At 45.2% G+C, this 26,439-nt stretch overlaps 1 protein-coding gene across 1 annotated transcript in view; it reads right to left on the bottom strand.

Annotated features, from left to right (window-relative positions):
• The window catches only part of NPTN (neuroplastin), a 42,506-nt gene extending 16,585 nt beyond the window's left edge, over positions 1-25,921 (bottom strand). The window contains exons 1-4 of the mRNA XM_014953838.1: positions 25,594-25,921; positions 19,946-20,114; positions 14,566-14,660; positions 1,954-2,087 (exon numbers count right to left, since the gene is read on the bottom strand). Coding sequence (XP_014809324.1) covers positions 1,954-2,087; positions 14,566-14,660; positions 19,946-20,114; positions 25,594-25,921 — 726 coding nt within the window. The remainder of the gene's footprint in view (positions 1-1,953; positions 2,088-14,565; positions 14,661-19,945; positions 20,115-25,593) is intronic.
• Positions 25,922-26,439: the final 518 nt, after the last annotated feature.

Below are 26,439 nucleotides of genomic sequence, written 5' to 3'. Positions count from 1 at the left end.
GTAGTGATAGGACAAGGGGCAACGGTTTTAAATTGGAAGAAAAAAGATTCAGATTAGATCTCAGGAAGAAATTTTTTACTCCGAGGGTGGTGAGACACTGGCCCAGGTTGCCCAGAGAAGCTGTGGCTGCCCCATCCCTGGAGGGGTTCAAGGCCAGGCTGGATGGGGCCTTGAGCAACCTGCTCGAGTGGGAGGTGTCCCTGCCCAGGGCAGGGGGTTGGAACTCGATGATCTTTGAGGTCCCTTCCAACCTGAACCATTCTATGATTCTATTCCGTTATTATTATCATTCCATTATTATTAGAAAGTAGCACTAAATAGATTATTCTGCCCCCCATCACTTCCTAACTGTTTCAGGTATAACCACCCTAACAACATTTTGCCCTCACTATGTTTTTAGAAGAACCACAGGCTGCTCACAGCTTCGTGGTGGGGGCAGCCCCCGACTTCAGGGATGTTTCAAGCTGGAATTCAAGGCACCACGTTCTTTCTACCTTTGAAAACCAGACTTTCAGAGTTGCTTCTCTTTAAAGAATTAAAAAAAAAAAGGGACAAAACTTTCACAAAGTAGGGATGTTTAATCTGCCTGAGGGTTGATCTGGGGCGAGTTTATCAAATAACTTTTCACCAGAAAGCCAGGGTGAAGGGAAATCTGCACAGTGCCACCCAGGGCTCTGGTGACTCCCAGAACCCTCTAAGTCACCATCTCATAGAAATTTAAGTTTGCACTTAACAGTGAACAACAAACCCACAGTTATTTGCTTAACAGTTTTTTCCCCATCTATCAAGCAAATTGCTACCTCTCTGGCAGCTCGTACAATGCAAAAATAGTTGGGGGCTGAGGATTCAGCAATCTCCAGCTTCTCTTCTGCCATTCCAGTTGCTGCTCAAATGGGTTTGTTCACTAGGTCAGCTGTCACAGGGCAAAACCAGAATCACTTAAAGGTTAATAGGTGTCCCTGCCACAGCCTCTTATTAAGCCTCGTGGGTGCATCAAGAAGAGTGTGACCAGGAGGTGGAGGGAGGTCATCCTGCCTCACTCTGCCCTGGGGAGGCCCCATCTGGAGCACTGGGACCAGTTCTGGGCTCCCCAGTTCAAGAAGGACAGGGAACTGCTGGAGAGGGGACAGCAGAGGCTACAGAGATGATGAGGGGCCTGGAGCATCTCTCTGATGAGGAGAGGCTGAGGGACTTGGGGCTTTTTAGTCTGGAGAAGAGAAGGCTGAGGGGGGATCTGATCAACACCTATAAATACTTCAAGGGTGGGTGTCAGGAGGATGGGGCCAGGCTTTTTTCAGTGGTGCCCAGGGACAGGACAAGAGGCAACGGCCACAAACTTAAACATCAGAAGTTCTATCTCAACATCTCAACATGAGGAGAAACTTCTTTGCTGTGAGGGTGGCAGAGCCCTGGAAGAGGCTGCCCAGGGAGGTGGTGGAGTCTCCTTCTCTGGAGACATTCAAACCCCACCTGGAGACGTTCCTGTGGGACCTTCTCTGGGTGGCCCTGCTTTGGACTAGATGATCTCCAGAGGTCCCCTCCAACCCTGTATCATTCATAATTCTGTGATTCTGTGAGCTCAAACAGTAAAACTGGAAAGGAGTTTGAGAAATTTATAGCCAAATGCATTTTTAAAATCTCATTTCCTCACTCCTATCTTGTAATTCGTGAACATCCCCGAACTGCGCTTCAAGAAGTTCATTCATAATTCTGTGATTCTGTGAGCTCAAGCAGTAAAACTGGAAAGGAGTGTGAGAAATTTATAACCAAGTGCATTTTTAAAATCACATTTCCTCACTCCTATCTTGTAATTTGTGAACATCCCCGAACTGCGCTTCAAGAAGTTCTAAGGCACCCCAAATAATATATCCCTAAACCCAAAGTGCTCGTTTCCTCCCGTAGTGGGGGGTTTGGGCAGGTTAATAGATGCCCTGACACCCTCATTTTTCTTACCTCAAACACTCCGTTGACCTTCTTGCGCCAGACCCACTCGGGGTGGGGGAAGCCCACGGACTTGCAGTACATGAGAGCCTCCTGCCCCTCGTTTTTGTTTTCACTCCGCTTGTGGCCAGTGATGTCAGGACTAGCTGTGAAAGAAAACAAACAAAAAAAAACCCCTTCTGTTTACAAGCTGCTCATTGAAGCCCTGAGACCCTGAACAGAAAGTCACAAGCCCCCTGGAAGCTGTTGTCTTTCCCACACCGAGCCCATCTTACAAAGAAAAATGGCCATCCCCACATCTCTCCCAGCAGCAGCTCAACTGAAGGTCTGCAAGAACGTCCTCCAGGCTTGGTTTCCCAGCTGCCCCTCGTTTTTGTTTTCACTCCGCTTGTGGCCAGTGATGTCAGGACTAGCTGTGAAAGAAAACAAACAAAAAAAAACCCCTTCTGTTTACAAGCTGCTCATTGAAGCCCTGAGACCCTGAACAGAAAGTCACAAGCCCCCTGGAAGCTGTTGTCTTTCCCACACCGAGCCCATCTTACAAAGAAAAATGGCCATCCCCACATCTCTCCCAGCAGCAGCTCAACTGAAGGTCTGCAAGAAGGTCCTCCAGGCTTGGTTTCCCAGACAGATTGAGGGACAAGGGAGAAATCTCAGTGTCAAACTTGAGTTATCTACCACAAACTTACAAAATTAAGATGGCCCAGCTTTCCCACACCGAGCCCATCTTACAAAGAAAAATGGCCATCCCCACATCTCTCCCAGCAGCAGCTCAACTGAAGGTCTGCAAGAACGTCCTCCAGGCTTGGTTTCCCAGACAGATTGAGGGACAAGGGAGAAATCTCAATGTCAAACTTGAGTTCATCTACCACAAACTTACAAAATTAGGATGGCCCAGCTCTTCCCTGGTGCAGGAAGCTGAGAAACATCCAGGTGTCCCTGCAGGAGGTCCCTGGGGCTCTGTGGCACCTTCAGCTTTGAAACAGAGTTGTCCGAGAGCCTTGTTACAACTTCCGTGGGGTGTCAGGACTGGGCACTGAGACTGTCTGAGCAGGAATTTCCCAAAGCTGAATCGAGATGTTCATCCTCAAAGCAGGGTTTTAGACTTGGTGCACAAACACCCTGTGACTCGTTACGCTTAACGCTCGTTAGACCTTGCAGTGACACCACTCCCGGGTACCCCTGGGGACCTCTCACGCAGCACAAGTCAGAAATCCCTCCAACGAAGACCCTTTGGTTCAGCCAACCCATAAATACATTTATTCTAAGGAAGGCTGCAGGGGAAGGTGGGCCAACACAACAGCCCTGAGTATCAACAGAGGGTCTTCCGAATGAATTTCTGGAGAAATGCCGTCGCTGCCGTTGGGCAGAGCAGCCCCGTTGGGCAGAGCAGCCCCGTTGGGCAGAGCAGCCCCGTCGCAGCCTAATTCCTCACGGGAGATTAGGGTGGATCAATGGGCTGCCCCAGCTGAACCTCCCCTTAAGCAGATGGCTGCGGTGCCGTAGTGACCACCTTTAAAGCCCATTCGCTTTCTAGCTGGCTAATTATGTCACACGTGGCCTGCTGTGTGATGGCAGGACGCTGATCTGGTAATCCAGTCAAAGGCCAATCTGGGTGCTCCAGGAAAAGACACCCCCCCCAGGCACTGGAATTTATTCTAAGGGTCTATTTAAGAATTCCCTTTCCCACTGGTAACCCCTACAGAAGGTACGGGCCTTTAAAGCCCATTCGCTTTCTAGCTGGCTAATTATGTCACACGTGGCCTGCTGTGTGATGGCAGGACGCTGATCTGGTAATCCAGTCAAAGGCCAATCTGGGTGCTCCTGGAAAAGACACCCCCCCCCAGGCACTGGAATTTATTCTAAGGGTCTATTTTAGAATTCCCTTTCCCACTGGCAACCTCTACAGACAGGTACAGAGAAGGGGCAGGGGTTTGGGACAGCTTCTAAAAGAATTCAGCAAGAATTCATCCAGTTGCAGCAAACAAGAACAAGGAGAACACCTCGTGCGACAAAACAACACGGACTGAAGCTGCTCTTCTCCAAAAATGACATCCCAACTTCTTGGGAAAAGGTTCAGCAAGTTGAAGTGCTAAAGGAATTATTGTAATTCAAAGGTGAGGGCTTTTCAAACGCAGAAAGGACCCCACGCCTTCCTCCTGCTGGATTCTTCCTGGGCAGTAACAGGGCTGGTGGATAATGTCATTAGAGGCAGAATTCAAATCAGCTTCAGAAGATCATGGCTGTAGGAATATTTAAGCTACAGTGTTTCTTAGTACGTGTGTATTCACCTGAAAATGCCCATGTCTGTTCAAAGAGGATTTCCAACCCAGCTCTGCAGAAGTTCTGCTCATTTGCCATGTAAAGAAACACACACTCGCCAATTACAAAATTAATTTAACCCTACAAAATTAACTCTTAGCTGCTTTTTCTCCCGCAGGATTGGCTCCAGCCCAGCAGCAGCCAGGGCCAGCAGAGCACCAACCAGCTGAACAGCCCCTCTGCTGTTCAGGAAAACATGATTCTTCCATAAGGAAGATGAAGGAAGAAACTTCTTCACTTTGAGGGTGGCAGAGCCCTGGCAGAGGCTGCCCAGGGAGGTGGTGGAGTCTCCTTCTCTGGAGACATTCAAACCCACCTGGACACGTTCCTGTGGGACCTGCTCTGGGTGGACCTGTTCTGGCAGGAGGTTGGAGGAGATGATCTCCAGAGGTCCCTTCCAACTCCATATCATTCAGTGATTGTGACACCTAAAACATCTTTACATTCCCTTCCAACCCTGTATCATTCTGTGATTGTGACACCTTAAAACGTCTTTACGCATCAAACATGACAATACTTTGAGACAAAACCCATGAACTGAAGACTCCAGATCTCTGGAGAAGACTCCAATTCTCTGGTCTTGTGTGAAAAGAAGCTGCCGGGTACAGGAACTGAAGGAAGCTGGCAAGGGAAGAACACTCCATACTGGCTGAGTGATCCCATACTACCTGTGCCTACACGGGGCAATTACACCTGGAGGAAATTAAGTTTTCAAGCTGAAGGTCTCCAAGCAGACAATAAATGAGGTTTGGGGTTGAGTGTGCTGCATTACATCTTCAAGACACTTCAATATGCACCTGCGACATCCTTTCAAACCACTGCCTGAGGCCTCAGAGAGGAGCAGAGCATCTATTCCAGAAGATGGTGGTTCAAGAAGTGGCTTATCCTCTCATGATGTACTGAAAGGTGTCTCCTCCTCCTCAGCAGGCTTGGAAAGCTCTCTCTCAGGAGGAGAGAGGTAAACCCAGTGGCTTTTGCTTACTTGATGACACGCAGAGATCGTGCCCAGCCTACAGCAGCAGAGCCAGACTCAGGGTGACAACATGAGGGTCCCAAACCTGACACTAACTGTTAAAATCTACTGCAAATTACCTCTGTTATTAAAAGAAGAAATAGGATTCATCAGCTGAAAGTGGGAGCCCCACAGGGTGCCCATCTCTCGGTGCCAGGCTGGGTGCTGCAGGGACAAAGGGTGCAGCCACTGCCCCACTTTCTCCGTGAGATTTCCGATAAAGAAAGAAATAAAACAGTGTAAAGCTTTCTAGGACACCTTAACCTCTACTGCAGGGTGACCTAGTGTTCTCCTCCAGCCAAGAGATAATTATATTTCTTTAAGGAGAGGGCACCTCTGCCAGGTTACCCCAGTGAGAGCGGGAGGGAGGAGAACACACCCTGCTCCTGCCTGGCTGGGCTCGGTTTTGCCGCAGCCTTTTCCAGCTCCAGGAGGACAGGGACTATTTTTGTTCACAGTCTGAGGGGAGCACTCCACGGAATATTAATATTTCAGGGCATCTGATGCTCGAGACGCATCGGCTACGACTGAGACATTAACCCAGCATCAAATTGTTTGGCTAATTGCCTTCTGCTGTACAAAGGGCAATTAAAACATCGCTGCAACTGGCCTCAGCCGCAGATTTAGCAACAGAAGGGTGTTTTCCTGGGAAGCTTTTCCAGTCATAGATGTTTTTTTTTTTCCTTTACAGCGTTCTGCTCCAGCGCCAGGTACAGATAAAGCACAGAAGGGAGAGGGTTTTGCTCAGAAAGGATTTAGATTTCACTCTGGCTTTTAAGCAGCCGAATCCAGGCCTCCGTCGGGATCCAGGCGGCTGCGGAGATGGGGGCACAAGGTAAAGCCCCTGGAAAAAGGGAGCCAGGTTTTTATCCCCACGTTGTGAAACCTGGAATCTAAACATGGAAAGTTTGTTTGAGACAGCACATGAAAGAGCCCTGGAATCTAAACATGGAAAGTTTGTTTGAAACAGCACGTCAAAGAGCAAAAAAGAGGCAGGGCTGGTTTAAATTCATTGCTACTAAAAGAAATAAGTAATCGAAATACAAATTTATTCATTCTAGACACAAGAGCAAACTCATGATGAGCATCTTTCTTTTTCTAGTTTTAAAGCAAATTGAAGAAAAAAAAAAAAAAAGGGGGATTTTTGTGTCAGAGTAAGAACGGACCTTTATGCTTCCAGGCATAAAATGCACCCTGCATTTTCCTTAGGGAAAAGGGTGCTCTGAATACAGCCCTGAAAAGAGGGTTTTTTTTCTTGTTATAGGGCATGCAATGCCCTTTTTGGATACATAGGAGACATGCAGCCCTTAATTTCCAGGTATTTTCAAGCTATTTGACTTGTGCTACTAAAAAGAAGAGAAGAATTAACATGCCTAAAACCTCCAAACCACGTCCCAGTTCACAAAACCTCTTCAAGCTTTCTCATTAAAAGACAAAAAAAAAAAATTAAAGCAAGGGCAAAAGCACCTAAAAATATTCTTGCGTGTAAAAACTCTGATGTCTTCTGGGTGACCTAGTAAAAGGGCTCGGGGAGATTTATTCCTCTGCATTACAATTCCATTCTGTGTCTACCTTTCCAGCCACACGGCGAGAGGACGTGACAGGCATTTTGTGGGGAAGGCTCCGCGCTGCCCCGAGATGTGGTTGTGCTAAGAGAGTGTCTCATTTCTTAATTAATTTCTGGGCCAGCGCTGGGAAATATTGCAGCAGAGGTTGGTTTTTCCCTTTTTTTTTTTTTTTTTAAGCGAGCCAGGAGTCAAGAAGTCAGGATCTCTGAAAGAACTACTCCATTTCCAGTGTGGGGCTTGGGCTGGAGGCAGAGCCAAAGTAACATTCTGAGCACAGGTATCACCAGAGCCTCCAGCACAGCTGAAATTCAGGGCTATAAGAAGCATTTTTCAAAAAGCAGTGAGTTTTCTGTCTCTCGGAAGCAGCAAACAGGACTGGTCAGTGCATTTCCTCTTGGGAAATCAGTAACAACTGGGGAGGAGAGAAGAGAAAGGTGGAAAATGAAGGAGGGATGAAGAAGGAAGTCAGAAGAAACCCCTTGATGAGAACATCACAGAAAGGCCTCATAGGAGGTGGCATTAAAAAGCTCTACCTGTCCCAGGGGCGGGGGAAGAAGGGAGCCTTCGATGGGAAGGCAGGGGCTGGGAGAGCAGGTACCCCCCATCAGTCACATCAACACCTTTCTTGATGCTTCCACCACTTTGGGACAGCCAGAGGGAACTGGGAGCATGCTCTTTCCCATCTGGTTCTCACTGGTGCTGCTGCGCACCAGATGATGGCTGCTGGAGTGGCACAAGACAAAAAGGACAAACTCGTTTCTTCCTCCTCTTCCTCCCAAGATCTCAATAAGAAGCAGAAAGACTGCAGAGTTCTTCAGGGATGAGTTTGGGGATTTCTTTTAACCTTCAAGCTTTCACAGCTCCAGCATCACACGAACACCACAGGCATTTCCACTGCGTGGCAACGGAGCAATTAAAAGAAAATAAATCCTATTTCCAGGTGGGGAGCAGATACAGCACACTGCAGCTTGGCCAGTGCCCGGCAGGATCATCATGGCTCTTCCTGCTGAAAATAACCCCACCATCCATCAGGGCCTGGTTCCCTGCAAGGCTCCCAGCCAGCTGACTGCACTGCCAAGGCTGGGAGAAAAATCCCCATTTCACTGCAGAATCTTCCCAATATCAGCATTTGCTCCCTCTCTTTCAGGCTCAGAGCTGCACTCAGTGCAATGCCTCACAGTCTCCACTCAAAGTCTCCACCAGATGCTTCATCCAAAAACCAACTGTGTGAGGGAAGCCAGACCTCTCTGGGAAATTGCCTTTCATAGAATCACAGAATGGTGAGAGTTGGAAAAGACCTTAAAGATCACTGATTTCCAACCTGGGACACCTCCCACCAGAGCAGGTTGCTCAAAGACACATCCAAGCTGGCCTTGAACCCCTCCAGGGATGGGGGACTTTCCTGGGAATCCTGAGACTGACATTAAACCCCAGTATTTTCGACTGCTCTTATACTAGTGCATTTTTTTCAACCAAGAAAATCTGCTTTAAATATGCAAGCACACCTAGCAATTCTCATGTTGCTGCATTTTTTCCTCCTCTTCCATAGCACATGTAAGAAGAAAAAAAAATATTGAGGAATTCAGGCAGAAAATAGGCACCATTACATAAAAAGCAAATGGCACTGGTGTATCCTGGATTACATCTGCTGTGAGGCATTTGTTAAAGTCGTTCACAAGTTGTCAGAAAGTCACTATTTCGGTCCACAAGCGCTTTCGTATTCAGAACCATCTTCTCTATGTGCCTCAGCAGTTCCAAACTGCAATATAATTGCAATTAAGCAATCAAATTTGCACACAATTGCTTAACCACAAACACTCGATGGGCCCTACGTGTAGGTAAGCATTAAATTATGGCATCAGCGTGATGAAACAAGATTCATGTGTCACCGATACATCACGTATGCCGTGAGGAACAGCTAGGTAACATCTCCACAGATGGAGTGGTACCAAAAATCTGCTTGTTTGGAGAACCAGACCTGCTTTCCTCTGCCCTTCCTGCCAGGACTTCAATCAGATACATCGGCCTTTCCTTCTGTGACGTTCAATCCTTTGTAAACTTGGTGTTCCCGGGGTGTCCCCACCTGCCACCAAACAGCAGAGGAGCCCGAAGCCAAACGCGTCTGGAAAGTCTTTTGAGAGATTATACAAAGCTGAAAAAGGTCTTCACCTATTCCCAGTTAAATTTCCCATCTCCGGGAATGGACTGTCACCCAAAGCAGCCCAGAGAAGGCAGAAAGATCTTAATTAAGATAACATTAGAAGATTTAGCAATTAGAACCTAAGAGCAGAATGAAAAAAAAAAAATCCCCCCAAAAGAGAAAAAAAAGAGAAGGCAGAAAGATCTTAATTAAGATAACATTAGAAGATTTAGCAATTAGAACCTAAGAACAGAATGCAAGAAAAAAAAATGCCCCCCAAAAGAGAAAAAACCAACCTACACCTACATACCTGGAGCAGCCAGAATACAAACTCACTAGAAGCACAAGGTAAATTTGAATTCAGTTTGCTGTAAGCAAGGCAACAATTATTTTTAGAGGTGCACTCAGATTTTTTTTTCTTAACCCCAGGCCAAGAGGAACTCGTGGCACATCGGTGTGAGCACATATGTTAGATTTCCTTTTCCCTTGCAGAGACAGCTCCTGCACCAGATTCGGTGAAACACGGGGGCTAATTTTGATAGGTTGCTTTATGCAAGAGCAGTGGAAAAACCCTTTTAAAAAATCAAGAGAGGAAATCAGCCAGCTTTTCTTGGTACCCTATCAGCCAGAACGCTTATTTATATGGCGATATCTCTCTTCCCTGGGAAACTCTTTGTATGGTTCTGATGATGGAGAGGAAAGGTGGCATTTGGAACCATACTGGGAATTTGTCCATTTTACTTCCACTTGGCCCCTTGGGATTCAGGAACCCTTTTTTGATACAATTTCATCTATCTTTGACTAATGAAGCTGCCCCGACTCACTTCCATCTTATTGCAGCACGAGGGGCAAACCATGGCTACTGCAGAGCAGTCCATTTCCAGTCACTTAGCAAACAACAAACTGTATTTTGGCAGCAGCTGAATGTTTTGGAGAACACCATCAGCTCTGGGTACCTCTAAAGCAGTGGTTCTTGTGTTCAAGAAGCACAAGAAAATTCAGTGCCAACAGCACGTTCGCTGCTGTGCAGCATTCTCTTTCAGGCTACTTGCACATTTGGCATTTTCTAGCCACAATTTTAGGGTCTCAAAGATGTCAGAAGGGCACCAACATGCAAAAATACCAGGGGAAAAAAAAGATGCACGAAAGTAGAAAACCTCAATCTGGTAGAGGGCATGTGTCTAAACCAGAACGCAGGCCATCCCAGCAGCTGAAATTGTCTCTGCAGACAAAAAACCTACTGGTGCACCAGTTTGAAGCTGCCACAAATGAGAGGCTGGTTCTTTCTTTTTTTTTATCCCCCCATATTCAGAACAGACAAATTCCAAGTGCACTGAATACATCCAGATGGCCTCATTTACTGGGAAACCCAGAGGAAACCAGAGTTATCTTTGCATGAGCATGGACATATTCTACAGCAACCTTTATCCTGCTGGACAGGCCTGCTCTCCTGGGACAGCCAGCTTTACCAAAGGATCCTGGGCTCCCCAGCTCCAGAAGGACAGGGAACTGCTGGAGAGGGGACAGCAGAGGCTACAAAGATGATGAGGGGCCTGGAGCATCTCTCTGATGAGGAAAGGCTGAGGGACTTGGGGCTTTTTAGTCTGGAGAAGAGAAGACCGAGGGGGCTCTGTTCAACACCTATAGATACTTAAAGGGAGGGTGTCAGGAGGATGGGGCCAGGCTTTTTTCAGTGGTGCCCAGGGACAGGACAAGAGGAAACGGGCACAAACTTGAACATCAGAATGTGCATCGAAACGTGAGGAGGAACCTCTTTACTTTGAGGGTGGCAGAGCCCTGGCAGAGGCTGCCCAGGGAGGTGGTGGAGTCTCCTTCTCTGGAGACATTCCAAACCCACCTGGACACGTTCCTGTGGGACCTGCTCTGGGGGGACCGGCTTTGGCAGGGGGTTGGACTAGATGATCTCCAGAGGTCCCTTCCAACCTCATATCCTTCTGTCATTCTGTGAACACATGAGCGTGTGCTAGAATGTGTTTGAGTACCCTCTGTGCAGCCCACACGTGCAATGGGCATATTCCCATATCTGCAAGGTATCTCCCCTAGGCCTACGTGCAAGATTTCCCCAGAAATTATAACCAAGAGTTGGACCCAGGCTTGATTTCACAAGGAAAGACCCCTGGAGTTACCCCTCTTGTCTGGACTCTGAGCGATGTGGCAGAGGCAGTGAAATCACTTCGCTTTCAAGAAGAGGAAATCAAACAAAAAGAACACCACACAGGAAAAAAAAAAAAAAAAAAAAAGAGTACCTCTCACTTCTATAGTGGCGTTGGCTATAGGAGAGTTTGAAAACACAAACACGCACAAGTATTCCCCTGACTCTTCTGCTCTGGGCTTCAAAATCCTGCAGACAGGGAGAGAACACATGAGCCGTGTTAAAAACTGTGTTACCAACCAAAACTCAGCAGGTTAGGAATTCATTTCCCCCCACCCCCCTCAAGACTTTAATCTTTTAACTGAATTTCACAGCCATTACTTGTTCATTCCAGGTATGTCGTGCAGAGGTACCTACTTGAAATAGGGGATGTTGTTTACCTTGAGAAAAAGGTGAGCTCCAGTTTGGAAAGTCAGTACCAATTTAGGTGGTGAAGCTGCATTTAAGTTTAAAAGCAAATATGGAGCCTGACACCTATTAATTACGCACTACAGGCAGTTGGGTGCAAGTCACCAGCCTATTAATCAGATATGACCTTCCATTGAGGGAGAAACCTGATTTCTATGGACTATCTGCATTGAAAAAAAAGTCATATGTGGCCAATTAGAAAGTGTTTTCTTTTTTCCCCAGAGCAGGTATGAGATCAGTCCATTAACAGTGTTCTCTGATGGAAAAATGGCAAAAGCTGGTCAACCCATGAAAACACCACACAGGAATCTGCTTCCACTTCAAAATTGGGAAAAGCTCAATGCAATAACTACTAGCAGAGAGAAAAACAAATGCAAGGCAGCCAGATAAAAAGCAAGAGTGGCAACAAATGCAGAAAAAATATTAAAACCCTCAAGATGAATTTACACTTGAGATGGTGCTGACTGATGATGGGTGTCCACCAGCTTTTGCCATCCTTCAAAAAGCTTTTGGATACAAATGACTTAAAAGCTCCACACGTATGTTCTGCAGGTATCTACCTACAAAAGACCTCTTGGAGTAGAGCAGCATCACAACAATATGACACAGAATAAAGTAGAATTCTCCCCATCCCTCCCTCCGTTTACTGAAAGGCTTCTTGGCTTTCTTTTTTGAGTATTATATTTTTTAAAAAAACACATTAAGGAAATAGCACCCGGCTGAACAGAAACCCTGCAATAAAATAATCCAATTACACATGGAAACTGCTAAGACACATGGAAAAAGCTGCTCAGCTGAACACAACACTTGGACTCAGGTCTTCGCTGTGTTTACAGCACGCACTTTCCAGAGGCACCGGTGAAAGTCTAAAGTTAGTTATCAAGCTACTAATTCTTTCAGGTAAGCAATAACATACGCAGTTTTCAGAGTCAAAACTGAAGGTTATCTTAATGACAGAACGAATGATCATTCAGTCTCCAACATCAAAGCAATAATGATGACTGAAAGCACAGGCAGGTTGGGAACTCTCAGGAATTGGGCAACGTTGGAACACGCGCTTCTCGCCTACGGGACAACCCCACCCCATTAATTTCCATTCCTAAAGCAATCCTGAGAATCTGCAACAGTCAGGGAAAGCAGAGGATTAAGGTCCTGGACCTTAATCATTAAATAATCATACTCTGAACGCTGCTTTTTAGTCACTCTAGTCAGTGCTTAAGGTGGGGGGGAGGGAGACTTCAATATTCTTTCAGTTCTACAATAAGCTTCTTTTTAAAGTGTGAAACTACTGCAGCCTCATTAAAGCAAGACTAAGTGGATAGGGCTGCCAAGTTTAACAAACAAGCACCTGAAACGAGTTTTCTTGGCCAACAACTTCCCCCAGCCCTGCGGCTTTAGGAAGAGCCCAGCTTTTCCTAGAAACAGATTCCTCAGCAGATGGAAAAACACCCTCCTGGTTTTCAGCTGGATGGCAATAGACCACAACAAACACCCCAAAAAGCCATTTTCTTCAGTGGAGCTCAATAACCTGCTACTTGGCTCTGAATTAACTGATGAAGAATTTGGAAAGAAATCACTACTTTTCTCCTCCAAACTCTGGAGTAGGGGACAGGTCTCCAGAATGAAAACATGGGATGGTCAGAACCACTTCCAGGCACTTCCTGCCCGTAAAAGAAGACACTGCAAGTAATTCTTGCCCATTTTTAATTAAAAATGGTGAACTCAAAAGCTATACTTAACTCTCAGTTTTCTGAGTATAGCTGCCTTCCGGAAAAAGCAACTACATCAAGTTTGAATAAAGAGTTAGGAATGATGTGCACAATTTCTGATGTTGTATGAAGCAGGATTTTTAAGGTACATGGTTAAACTTACCAATTCTGATGTTTTCTGAATAGTAACCACCACTGAACTTCAATGAACTTGCTACATTTCATAGCAAAATGCATCTTTATGATTGAAACACCAAGAATGTGGGGTTTTTTTGTTTAAGGAAAAAAGTAGAACTTGCTACATTTCATAGCAAAATGCATCTTTACGATTGAAACACCAAGAATGTGATATTTTTTTTTTGTTTCAAAAAATGTAGAATGTAAAAAAATGCTGAAGTTAAATAACCTTTCAACTACAACTGCGTTGACATTACTTGTGTGAATTTGGTATTTCTGGATCCAAAAATAAAATAAGTGACCAAATCAAACCAGAAGTTAACAAAGAGATCCAACGCAGCGTGACCACATGCCACAAAGAAGTGCCACAGGAAGCCTGAAAGCACAATATTCAGCAAAGCAGCTTCTAAACGAGTAGGAATTTGAGGTGTATGTTGGAAGTGCCAACTTTTCCTAAATTCTCTAGCTGTGCTGTGATTGCAGTGTGTTCTACTGACCCTCATGGGGAACGAAGCCTGTTAAAAATCGAAGTTAAGTTTAATTCTTCTTTTACAGAGGAATTTGAAAAGAAAGATTCTCCCTAGAGAAGTCAGCCTCAATACTTAGTGTCCCGAATAATAATGTGTGATTTTTTCTTAGTAATCTTGATGCAACAGTATGCTTTCGGGACAAGACTACACATCAAGTTAATTGCTAGATTAAAAAAAGCACAGCCTTTAAAACTCAGAACCGGCATTAAACAATTCTGAGAAAATAACAGGATGCAATCACAGAACTAAGGCTATTTTTTAATTATTTTTTTTTTAAACTGGAAAACTGAACAGATAAGGCAAAGTGAGCTGAAGTGGAAAACAAAAGGAAAAATTTGGAACGCTTTATCAGAATCAAACACAACTTCCACAGTCCCACGGATGAAAGAATGCTTTCTTAGGCAAGGAGAACCTTGAGTATTTGTTAATCCCTTGCCAGTAAGTGCCATTACTGTTAGAAAGAGCCCACGGGACTCAGCTGGAGACAGAGAAGCCAGTTGAGGGTGCAGGTGTGTTCCCTTGCTTTGGTGTGCAGACACGTACAGCAAACCAGATATAAAAAAAAAAAAAAAAAAAAAAGAGTACCTCTCACTTCTATAGTGGCGTTGGCTATAGGAGAGTTTGAAAACACAAACACGCACAAGTATTCCCCTGACTCTTCTGCTCTGGGCTTCAAAATCCTGCAGACAGGGAGAGAACACATGAGCCGTGTTAAAAACTGTGTTACCAACCAAAACTCAGCAGGTTAGGAATTCATTTCCCCCCACCCCCCTCAAGACTTTAATCTTTTAACTGAATTTCACAGCCATTACTTGTTCATTCCAGGTATGTCGTGCAGAGGTACCTACTTGAAATAGGGGATGTTGTTTACCTTGAGAAAAAGGTGAGCTCCAGTTTGGAAAGTCAGTACCAATTTAGGTGGTGAAGCTGCATTTAAGTTTAAAAGCAAATATGGAGCCTGACACCTATTAATTACGCACTACAGGCAGTTGGGTGCAAGTCACCAGCCTATTAATCAGATATGACCTTCCATTGAGGGAGAAACCTGATTTCTATGGACTATCTGCATTGAAAAAAAAGTCATATGTGGCCAATTAGAAAGTGTTTTCTTTTTTCCCCAGAGCAGGTATGAGATCAGTCCATTAACAGTGTTCTCTGATGGAAAAACGGCAAAAGCTGGTCAACCCATGAAGACACCACACAGGAATCTGCTGCCACTTCAAAATTGGGAAAAGCTCAATGCAGTAACTACTAGCAGAGAGAAAAACAAATGCAAGGCAGCCAGATAAAAAGCAAGAGTGGCAACAAATGCAAAAAAAAAATATTAAAAGCCTCAAGATGAATTTACACTTGAGATGGTGCTGACTTCCAGTCCACCAGCTTTTGCCATCCTTCAAAAAACTTTTGGATACAAATGACTTAAAAGCTCCACACGTATGTTCTGCAGGTATCTACCTACAAAAGACCTCTTGGAGTAGAGCAGCATCACAACAATATGACACAGAATAAAGTAGAATTCTCCCCATCCCTCCCTCCGTTTACTGAAAGGCTTCTTGGCTTTCTTTTTTGAGTATTATATTTTTTAAAAAAACACATTAAGGAAATAGCACCCGGCTGAACAGAAACCCTGCAATAAAATAATCCAATTACACATGGAAACTGCTAAGACACATGGAAAAAGCTGCTCAGCTGAACACAACACTTGGACTCAGGTCTTCGCTGTGTTTACAGCACGCACTTTCCAGAGGCACCGGTGAAAGTCTAAAGTTAGTTATCAAGCTACTAATTCTTTCAGGTAAGCAATAACATACGCAGTTTTCAGAGTCAAAACTGAAGGTTATCTTAATGACAGAACGAATGATCATTCAGTCTCCAACATCAAAGCAATAATGATGACTGAAAGCACAGGCAGGTTGGGAACTCTCAGGAATTGGGCAACGTTGGAACACGCGCCTCTCGCCTACGGGACAACCCCACCCCATTAATTTCCATTACTAAGCAATCCTGAGAATCTGCAACAGTCAGGGAAAGCAGAGAATTAAGGTCCTGTTTAGGACCTTAATAATTAAATAATCATACTCTGAACACTGCTTTTTAGTCAGTGCTTAAGGTGGGGGGAGGGAGACTTCATATTCTTTCAGTTCTACAATAAGCTTCTTTTTAAAGTGTGAAACTACAGCAGCCTCATTAAAGCAAGACTAAGTGGATAGGGCTGCCAAGTTTAACAAACAAGCACCTGAAACGAGTTTTCTTGGCCAACAACTTCCCCCAGCCCTGCGGCTTTAGGAAGAGCCCAGCTTTTCCTAGAAACAGATTCCTCAGCAGATGGAAAAACACCCTCCTGGTTTTCAGCTGGATGGCAATAGACCACAACAAACACCCCAAAAAGCCATTTTCTTCAGTGGAGCTCAATAACCTGCTACTTGGCTCTGAATTAACTGATGAAGAATTTGGAAAGAAATCACTCCTTTTCTCCTCCAAACTCTGGAGTAGGGGACAGGTCTCCAGAATGAAAACATGGGATGGTCAGAACCACTTCCAGGCACTTCCTGCCCGTAAAAGAAGACACTGCAAGTAATTCTTGCCCATTTTTAATTAAAAATGGTGAACTCAAAAGCTATACTTAACTCTCAGTTTTCTGAGTATAGCTGCCTTCCGGAAAAAGCAACTAAATCAAGTTTGAATAAAGAATTAGGAATGATGTGCATAATTTCTGATGTTGTATGAAGCAGGATTTTTAAGGTACATGGTTAAACTTACAAATTCTGATGCTTTCTGAATAGTAACCACCACTGAACTTCAATGAACTTGCTACATTTCATAGCAAAATGCATCTTTATGATTGAAACACCAAGAATGTGGGGTTTTTTTGTTTAAGGAAAAAAGTAGAACGTAAAAAAATGCTGAAGTTAAATAACCTTTCAACTACAACTGCATTGACATTGCTTGTGTGAATTTGGTATTTCTGGATCCAAAAATAAAATAAGTGACCAAATCAAACCAGAAGTTAACAAAGAGATCCAACGCAGCGTGACCACATGCCACAAAGAAGTGCCACAGGAAGCCTGAAAGCACAATATTCAGCAAAGCAGCTTCTAAATGAGCAAGAATTTGAGGTATATGTTGGAAGGGCCAACTTTTCCTAAATTCTCTAGCCATGCTGTGACTGCAGTGTGTTCTGCCCACCCTCATGGGGAACGAAGCCTGTTAAAAATCGAAGTTAAGTTTAATTCTTCTTTTACAGAGGAATTTGAAAAGAAAGATTCTCCCTAGAGAAGTCAGCCTCAATACTTAGTGTCCCGAATAATAATGTGTGATTTTTTCTTAGTAATCTTGATGCAACAGTATGCTTTCGGGACAAGACTACACATCAAGTTAATTGCTAGATTAAAAAAAGCACAGCCTTTAAAACTCAGAACCGGCATTAAACAATTCTGAGAAAATAACAGGATGCAATCACAGAACTAAGGCTATTTTTTAATTATTTTTTTTTTTAAACTGGAAAACTGAACAGATAAGGCAAAGTGAGCTGAAGTGGAAAACAAAAGGAAAAATTTGGAACGCTTTATCAGAATCAAACACAACTTCCACAGTCCCACGGATGAAAGAATGCTTTCTTAGGCAAGGAGAACCTTGAGTATTTGTTAATCCCTTGCCAGTAAGTGCCATTACTGTTAGAAAGAGCCCACGGGACTCAGCTGGAGACAGAGAAGCCAGTTGAGGGTGCAGGTGTGTTCCCTTGCTTTGGTGTGCAGACACGTACAGCAAACCAGATATACTGTAATATGGCAAGCCCTGACAAGACATATGCACCTCCTTCTGCTCTAACAGCCAAACAGAGGGTCAGAAGTGGTCTGATGTCTCCAAAGTTACCACCAGTGTCTAAAACACACCTTAAGAGTTCCTCACCTCAGCAGAACATCAAACGGGAAGTTGTATTTGCTACCCACGCTGGCATCAAGTGAAGAAAATGGAAGGAAAAAAATATGCAAGGAAATGACACAAAACACTCTTGGATGGCATCACTGAGCAGGATTCATGGAGCTGTTGGAGCTGGGCCAGAGGAGGCCACGGAGATGCTGGGAGGGCTGGAGCCCCTCTGCTGGGAGGACAGGCTGAGAGAGTTGGGGGGGTTCAGCCTGGAGAAGAGAAGGCTCCGGGGAGACCTCAGAGCCCCTTCCAGTCCCTCAAGGGGCTCCAGGAGAGATGGGGAGGGACTCTGGATCAGGGAGGGGAGCCCTAGGAGGAGGGGGAAGGGTTTGACACTGAAAGAGGGGAGATGGAGATGAGATGTGGGGAAGAACTTGTTTGGTGTAGGGTGGTGAGAGCCTAGAACTGGTTGCCCAGAGAAGCTGTGGCTGCCCCATCCCTGGAGGGGTTCAAGGCCAGGTTGGAGGGGGCTTGGAGCAACCTGGTCTGGTGGGAGGTTGAGGTCTCTCAACCTGCCCAGGGCAGGGAGTTGCAATGGTGGGGCTTTGAGATCCCTTCCATGACTCTATGATTCTATGACATGCTCTCATAAACTCCGTGGCAGGAAAGCCCTATTTCAGGAACCCTCAGAGGGTTTCTGTGCAATGCCAGCTGCGGTGGAAGGGCAGAGGTGGCTGGACAGGTTCTGTTCTCCCTCCCAGCCTTGGGCAGGAGGCAGAAACGCAGCCAGAGCACGCACACACGGAACAGATTGATGCTGCAAATGGGGACATGCTGACAAATAAGAAGCAGGAGTGATACAGCTGTAGTGGTTTCATCAAGATTTGGTCTCATTTCATAGTAGTGCTCTGATGACTCATCAGTAACAGCTCAGACAACGCCATCTTCCATCTCCCAAGGCCAGAAAATGACTAAACCAGCTGATTTCAGCACTGATTTGTGTGCTGCCTTTCCCTGCACGGTAAAAATGCACAGCTGCAGCTCTGTCTTTATGCGGAGATAAGAGAGACAGAGAGTGCACGATATACTCAGAGGAAAAGAAAACTAGACTGTGTGTGTCTGCGTCCACACATCATGAGCACTCCAGAGAAGAATTAAATGAGTTCAGATTGAAAAGAGAAGTTTACAGTGTGTTTTTGTTGACGTTATGCTTACACAAGGTAGCTGGGGCAGCTGTAGAGAGCAATCTTTCCTGAATAGAATCATAGAATGGCCTAGGTTGGAAGAGACCCTTGGGATCATCGAGTCCAACCATCTCCCCTACTCTACAAAGTCCTCCCCTACACCATGTCCCTCAGCACTGCATCTAAACAGCCCTTAAACACAGCCAGGGATGGGGACTCCCCCCCCTCCCTGGGCAGCCTGTTCCAATGCCCGACCACTCTTTGGGTGAAAAATTCTTTCCTAATGTTCAATCTAAACCTCCCCTGTTGGAGCTTGAAGCCATTCCCTCTCGTTCTGTCACTAATTACCTGTGAGAAGAGACCAGCACCAACCTCTCTACAGGGTCCTTTCAAGTAGTTGTAGAGAGTGATGAGGGCTCCCCTCAGCCTCCTCTTCCTCACACTAAACAGCCCCAACTCCCTCAGCCGCTCCTCATACGATTTGTTTTCCAGCCCCCTCACCAGCTCCGTTGCCCTCCTCTGCACTCGCTCCAGCACCTCCAGATCTCTCTTGGATTGAGGTGCCCAAAACTGGACACAACACTCGAGGTGTGGCCTCCCCAGTGCTGAGTACAGGGGCACAATCACCTCCCTACTTCTGCTGGTCACACTATTTTTGATACAAGCCCGAATGCCATTGGCTTTCTTGGCCACCTGGGCACACGGCCGGCTCATATTCAGCCCTTTGTCAACTCGATGCTCTTCACAGGCGTATTTTTTTGTGGAGCCTCTAATGCAGATCAAACCAATTTGTCTGTCCCACCGTGAAGGTGAACCATGGACTTTGGAGTCCCAACAACTCCCAAATCCCTACGTCTACCGGGGTTTGTGGTTCCCCAGTATAACACGGGCGTTCTTGCGAAGAGACTTACTTGTATTCTGTAGTGTTTGAAGGTTTTCTGGTGCCGGGGATCTCCTCTCCGTTTTTCACCCAGTAACTGGCGGAGAGGGGGCTGGGGCTGGTGGTGAGGTTACACTGCAGGGTGACAGCCGGCCCGTACGCCTGGATGGTCACATCCTCGCTGGCGTTGATGCGGGGCTCTGAAACAAAGGACACAGGAAATAGCAACACAGCTCCACCAGCCATCGGGGCAACCTCGCTAGGTCTAAAAATCCACAGGGGAATCGGGAAGGGGAAAAGACTACACAAGGAATGTCACTGCACTAGTTTGGGAGACATCAAGAAAAATCACAATAAAACAAGCTGGCCGCTATAGCGAAGGCGACACCTTAGAGCACCCCTATAAGGAAAAAAAAAGATAATTCTTTATTTGTATTGTTTATTTTAACAGTGAACATCACTACAAATTTCTATGGAACACCATCAGTCTTTCTCTTTTTTTTTATTTTATTTTTACACACTCCTGATCCTAACATGTGAAAACACACATCCTGTGACTGTAGGTAAGGAATCAGCTTGTCCTTTGGAAGCAACTTCTTTCTGGTTATTGCTTGGTTCCTCTCCTTACTTTGAGGTTTAAAACAAACCCATTTTCTAGACAGAATAGCCCTCAAAGCTAGACAGTCTTCTGAATGGTATTTCTGGCCTTCCCCCTGCAAAAAGGTTAACATCTACCTAAGAAACATATATATATATATCTCTCCTGGGCACACAAGGTGTTTTGAAGAGCACAACTTTGATGGCGCCTGAAATCCAAGCAAACAACCAGAATGAATAAGGCACGAATCTGCTGAGGAACGGCTGCAAGCAGCCCTTAAAGCTTAACAATAAAGAGTAAGAACATACACCGTGTTAAAATTAGAGCGGGGAACTATTTGGTTTCTAAAGTAACCTTGAGCATAAACATTTATGAAGGAAAATAAACGTGAGCCTCATTGCATAAACAGCCAGTGAGAGTTCCACGCTGTGCTGGCTGCGTCAGGAGCTGAACCCAGGCTGTTGCACGCTACAGTCTTACCTGGTAACATCAAATTCACATATTTTTTTTTTAGGGGAAAGCCTTTCAGAAGCGCAAAGATTAGTATGAAGGCGCTGTCCTGACATTTGATAATCCCATTTTCTTAAGATTGTGCAGATGGTTATTGCTCTTGAACAAATAAGGCTCATTCATTTTTAGAATAATCAAAGGCAAGTTTCTTCCCAAACTTGGGGAAAAAAAAAACCCCACCTTTCTACTGATGGCTCACAGCTGGTTTCAAGCATTCTGTAACACAGGATGACAGAGCTTAAAGGCAATTTAAGAATTCTTGCTATTACTCTTCTAAAAAGATCTAGATTTAGTGTTAGCTTGACCTAAAGGCCACTGCTGTAGCAGTCCCTGCCATGGAAATGCTGCTGTGTCCTCTGCCTTTGATGTATTTCTTACTTTAAAGGGTGAGGTGACTCCCAAAGAGGTGGCTGTTGGCAGCAGCCCCAGCCTCTCCCGGCACCGCGCAGGAGGGCGAGGAAGGCGCTCAGCCATCAGCATCCTCCCGGGTTTTGCAAGTCAGCAAAAGGGTTTTGAATCCCATAAATTTCTGTTACGCCTTGTGGTGACATATTTGGAATACAAATTGAGTCATACCCACGCGGTCTTCTGGTTATTCATCTGCAAAAGTGCTCGGAAAACAAATTATTAAATAGAACTGAGGGGAAGTGGAAAATACCAGCACCGTCAAAGAAACGTTGCGTTTTTCATCACATAAAACATTCATCTCTCCAATAGTACAGCACTTCAGATTATTGCCCAGAGAGGCAGGGAGAGAAAAAAAAAATAAATCTTTACCTACTAATAACCTGCCAAAGTCATTTGAGTCCTGTATATTCTTTCCCCCTTTCAGGGGGGCCCATACAGCCTCTTTTCACAGCTACTTAAAATTAGGACTGTCCTTTAACTGCGGCAAAACTGGCAGGTACAGTAGTAATGGAGGGGTTTTGACACTTCTTGTAGCCACTTTGCCATTATAATGCATTTTCAACTGTGTTTCTGCCTCGTCGTTCCCAGCAGTCTGACCCATGCAACGATCTGCTGGGGTGCCAGGGGGTCTAAAATGGTTTTGTTATAGCCATACTGGGCATTGCTGGGCTGCCCCAAAAGCTCCTCCATCCCCCCAAAAAGAGCTTGTGTGTATTCTCCAAAAAAACCTAACAGACATGAAACTATTTTTAGTAACGTGTTTGAAATAGTAATTCAGTGTCCCAACACTTATCTAAAGAAATAACTTTTGCTAGAATTCACTGAGGTTTTGCTTGAAAATGTTTTCCTTTGATGATGAAAGCAGCGTCTTCAAGGCTTGTAGCTTGCGGAATAAACGTGGAGTTGTTGCTTTTTGGAGGAGGAAGAGGAGGAGGAGGAGGCTGGCAGGAGAGAGGCTGAAAGGTGGCTGCAAGGAGCCCAGGATGCTGTGAGAGCAGATGAGACACATCTGATGACACACGCTGGCTGAGACACAAACCCAGAGCGGTGTCACCAGCCCGTGGCCATCCCGGAACCGGAAAGCATACACAAACGCCAGCAACAGGCAAAAGTCACCAAAAAAATATAAATAATCTGAATTTAATCCCTACAGAAATCAGAAAGTTAAAGACTTAATGCAGAAGGGTTCAACAGTGGTAATCTTCTGGCCTTCCTCTGCTGGTGATAATGGACTCTTCAGCCTCTAACGCTGAGGAAGTGGAACGTACGGGTGAAACCCCCCCAGAGCCCCGATGACTTCTCCTAATCCCCACCTATTCTTACCTACAACCCTGCTAAGCTCCCACAACCAGAAAATACTTACTTTTCTTTACAAACTTGCTTTATTTATAAAATATTTACAAGCTGGCTTTGCTGGAGCTTGCTGGGGCCTTTTGTGTCCGAGTTGCAACTTTTTAAGTTAAAAAAAAATAAATTTAAAGGCAACTGCAGTCTCATTTACATCTTTTACCTGTGTTTATGTTGTTACTTTAATTTGTTTCTTTAAAAATAAAAAGCAACGGGCACTACTAGCCTGATTTAATTCTGGAAAATAAAGTGCAAGTTGAATACGACTGGGGCAGCAACATCCAGAAGGACGTCTGCTTTAAAGAGCAAGATGATGGAGAGTCTCTTTCTACACATCAAAATGATGTGTAGATGATGAAGAGTCATCTTTCTACACAAACTGCCCCTTTTATGTAGGATCAGTTTTTTAAATAAAAAAAAATACAGCCATAATCAAAGTTCTTTATCCAAATTAGGAAGGAGATAGAAGCCAGATGTTAGTTCTTGGGTGCTAACTTAAAAATCACGTCGCGCTTGACCTCTTTGCATTCAAGTTTTGGTATTTGAGCCAAGCTGTGATTTCAAGGCCAGCAAACAGAGGTTGCTCTTCTGATCCATTAGATGTTCTGTTTCAGTGACGTTTGTGTCCCATTAGGGCCAGCAGCAAAATGGCCACCGTCAGCTGGAAACTCTAACACTGTTTAGTCAGAAAATTCCCCTTCCTAAGACAAATTGCGTTCACGGTGAGACATTTTGGGCAGCTTAAGATGGTCTCCACCTTCCTGGGAAGCTCAGAAACCCACTTCCCCCACCCCCCATCTCCATTTCCAGCATGGTCAGGCAGGAGTTTGATGTCCAAAGCACTCTGTTTCCCAACAAGCAGCCAGTGGTATCCCTTAACACACACAATATTACAGAATAAAAGCATTAAAGTACTCTGTTTAACGTTTCCCCCTCCCATAAATAAAACACAAAAGCAGTAGAATTACCCCCGGGAACAAGGCACTTAGTATTAAGTCATGATACACACTCCAGAATTAGTAGCATCAGATGCAACAAGACCATGTTAACTGAGGAGGAAGACAGAAGGTTAAACTTTAATGCCCAGAGCAGGTTAGTGTTAGTATCAATGGCCTGAGAGAGGAAAAACCCACTTTCCATATGGAGACATCTTCAGAGCGATTCGTTCCCAAAACGGTAGCTTTTCATATGAAAACAGGATTTTCTCCCTCAGTAGGTTACTGTAACTGAGGAGACACAGAGAGAGGAGACAGGACCACCACGGACTCGCCACACTCAAGAGAAAACTAAAGGTCTTCACAGGGGTTTCCAGGAGACATTCTCTCCTACATATTTTTTTTTTTTTTAGCTTTGCCTTAAGGCAGTGTTATTTCCTAAAAATCCCAGGGCTCTTGCTGTTGTAGGTCATGCAAAGCAATCCACCAGCCCGAGTCCTTTGGGACCTCAAAGGACAACAGAGGGACGGGGCACTAGGACTGAAAAACGAGCAGATCTGAGCTGAACAACCCAATGGCACTGAAATGTTCAAGTCAATCCACATCATTGGGGTTCGCTGTCTATTTTTCCACATCTATCAGTGCTGTTTCCATTTTCCAGAGGGAAGGTCTCTGATCCAGCAGTGCCGACCGCAGCACCGCTTTTGGTTTGGGTGGTTTCTTTGGGGTTTTTTTTTGTTTGTTTTTGAAGGTAGCCAAAAACATAACTGGGACATAATTACAGAGTTTGATATTTTTGTACCCAGACAAAACTCAAAGCCGTGCATAAAAGGTTGTACAAAGCACAATAGTGAGACCTATGTTCTACTCCTTCCCACCTTTGGATATTGAGAAGTCACCAAGAAAGCAAGTTCTCCTGGACCTCCACGCAGCCAGGCTCACATTGCTGATTTAATTCACTCTACCTAGAGCTCATTAGACACTTGATATTCACCTCGTTAACAAATCCAAGAGTTTTGCATCTCACACGAAACAAAAAGGGATTCTTCTCTACTGGCTCTGATGATATAAAGTTCCAAACTCGCCTGGGACTGCTTTAAAAATGAGCTGAAGGCAGGAAAAGTCTTGTAACAACAGAGAAAAAAAACAATTCTGGGTCAACCATATTCTTCTGCTTTTCAAAGTCTTTTTTTTTTTTTGGCTGCCAAAAGTCTCCTTCTCAGATGAGAGTCATTTAGCTGAAGTTCTTAGTTCAACACTGGGTTCAGATATTCCCTCCCTTCCCTCCTTTCAGAGGCTGGTTTAAGAGTAGCTGCATCTATTTGGGTGCTGCTGCATCAGAGAACTCAGTGGGAACACACCGCTGTCCAGAAAGGAAAAGAAACACCACGACTTCATGGAAAAATCTAAACACTAATGGTCACATGTAAGTGAAAGGGTAAGATTTCATACAGAAGCATATATGCAACCAAAACCACGTGAGAAGGCATTCAGAGCAATTCCGAGAAAACAGAAGAAATTAAAATGACACAGTTAAACCTGGGAAGAAGACAGAAATCAAAGATAAAGGCACTGATGGAGAAGCCAGCGTTAGGGTGGCTGGAAGCTCACTACAAAACTAAAGGGGGTGGGGAAGACACACAAATCCAACACGGGGCTTGCTGTCACACAGAAGCTACCAAAGGGATCCACGGATTTCCCCAATTCCCTCGCTCCTAAGGAGAGACAAGAGATGGCAGACAAGGTCAGCACTACAGGCGGGGTTCAGAACACCAGGAGAAGGTGGCAGAGGGGTTTTTTTTACAGGGGTGACGGGGGGGTGAGGGTGACTAGACTGCCTCTAGATACTACAGTACCACTACTGCGGGGTGCCGGACTCACTCTGAAGGACGCTTATAGTAGCCTGGGCTCGAATCCACGTTATGGAGGGATTTTGCCTCAAGTCATTCCTCCTGGGATCGTTGCTGGCCCTGCACTCGTACGTCCCAGAGTCTTCCAAGGTAAGGCGGGTTATTCTCAGCACACTCACCCCATTGGCCCCGTAGGCAGTGTTAATGGTGACACGGCGCTTCCGAGCCCCATCCCACAGCTGTTTGAAAGACTCAGCCCGGTTGACTTCAGCATACCACCACTGGATCTCTGGAGTGGGGTTCCCAACCACATCACAGTACAGTTCAAAGGCGTCCCCCGTGAGCTTAGTTTCTGACATGGGCGACTTGACAAACCCAGCTAGAGGGAGGGGCGGCAGAAACGCGGTGACAGAGCGGCAGGAAAACAGAAAAACAAAAAAAGATCTCATAAAGAACAAAGCAATGAGGTACAGAAAACAAAGAGTTAGATAAAACAACAGCATCTACAACAAGACAAATTTCATAGAAAAAGCACAACACGGAGCACTGGCAGACAGAAGTTGGTAGTTTGAGAGCAGGGTGCTCCCACCAGGAATATTCACGGGAGGCACAGCTTCACTGCACTGAGCGCTTGTCCCGGCCACTCCAGGGATCCATCCGTGGCCACTGTGCTTGGGAAGCCACTGGCTACAACACACAGCAGCCAGGAGGCACCTCCAAGAACAGACTGATGGGTCTTCAAGCCTTTTTCAGTTGCGTGGACCTTGTAATTGGCAAGTGTTAAGTGTTCGTGGCCACACGTCTTTTCTCTGAAGAGTGTCTTCTTGCTTTTTATGACTTATCTATAGGGGGAAAAAGGGGTAAAACCCTAACCTTC

The sequence above is a fragment of the Calidris pugnax genome, unplaced genomic scaffold (genome assembly GCF_001431845.1).
Source record: "Calidris pugnax isolate Ruff unplaced genomic scaffold, ASM143184v1 scaffold237, whole genome shotgun sequence".
NCBI classification, from domain to species: Eukaryota; Metazoa; Chordata; class Aves; order Charadriiformes; family Scolopacidae; genus Calidris; species Calidris pugnax.
The sequence above is the reverse complement of the archived record's forward strand: the minus strand, read 5'-3'. Positions and strand labels throughout refer to the sequence as shown.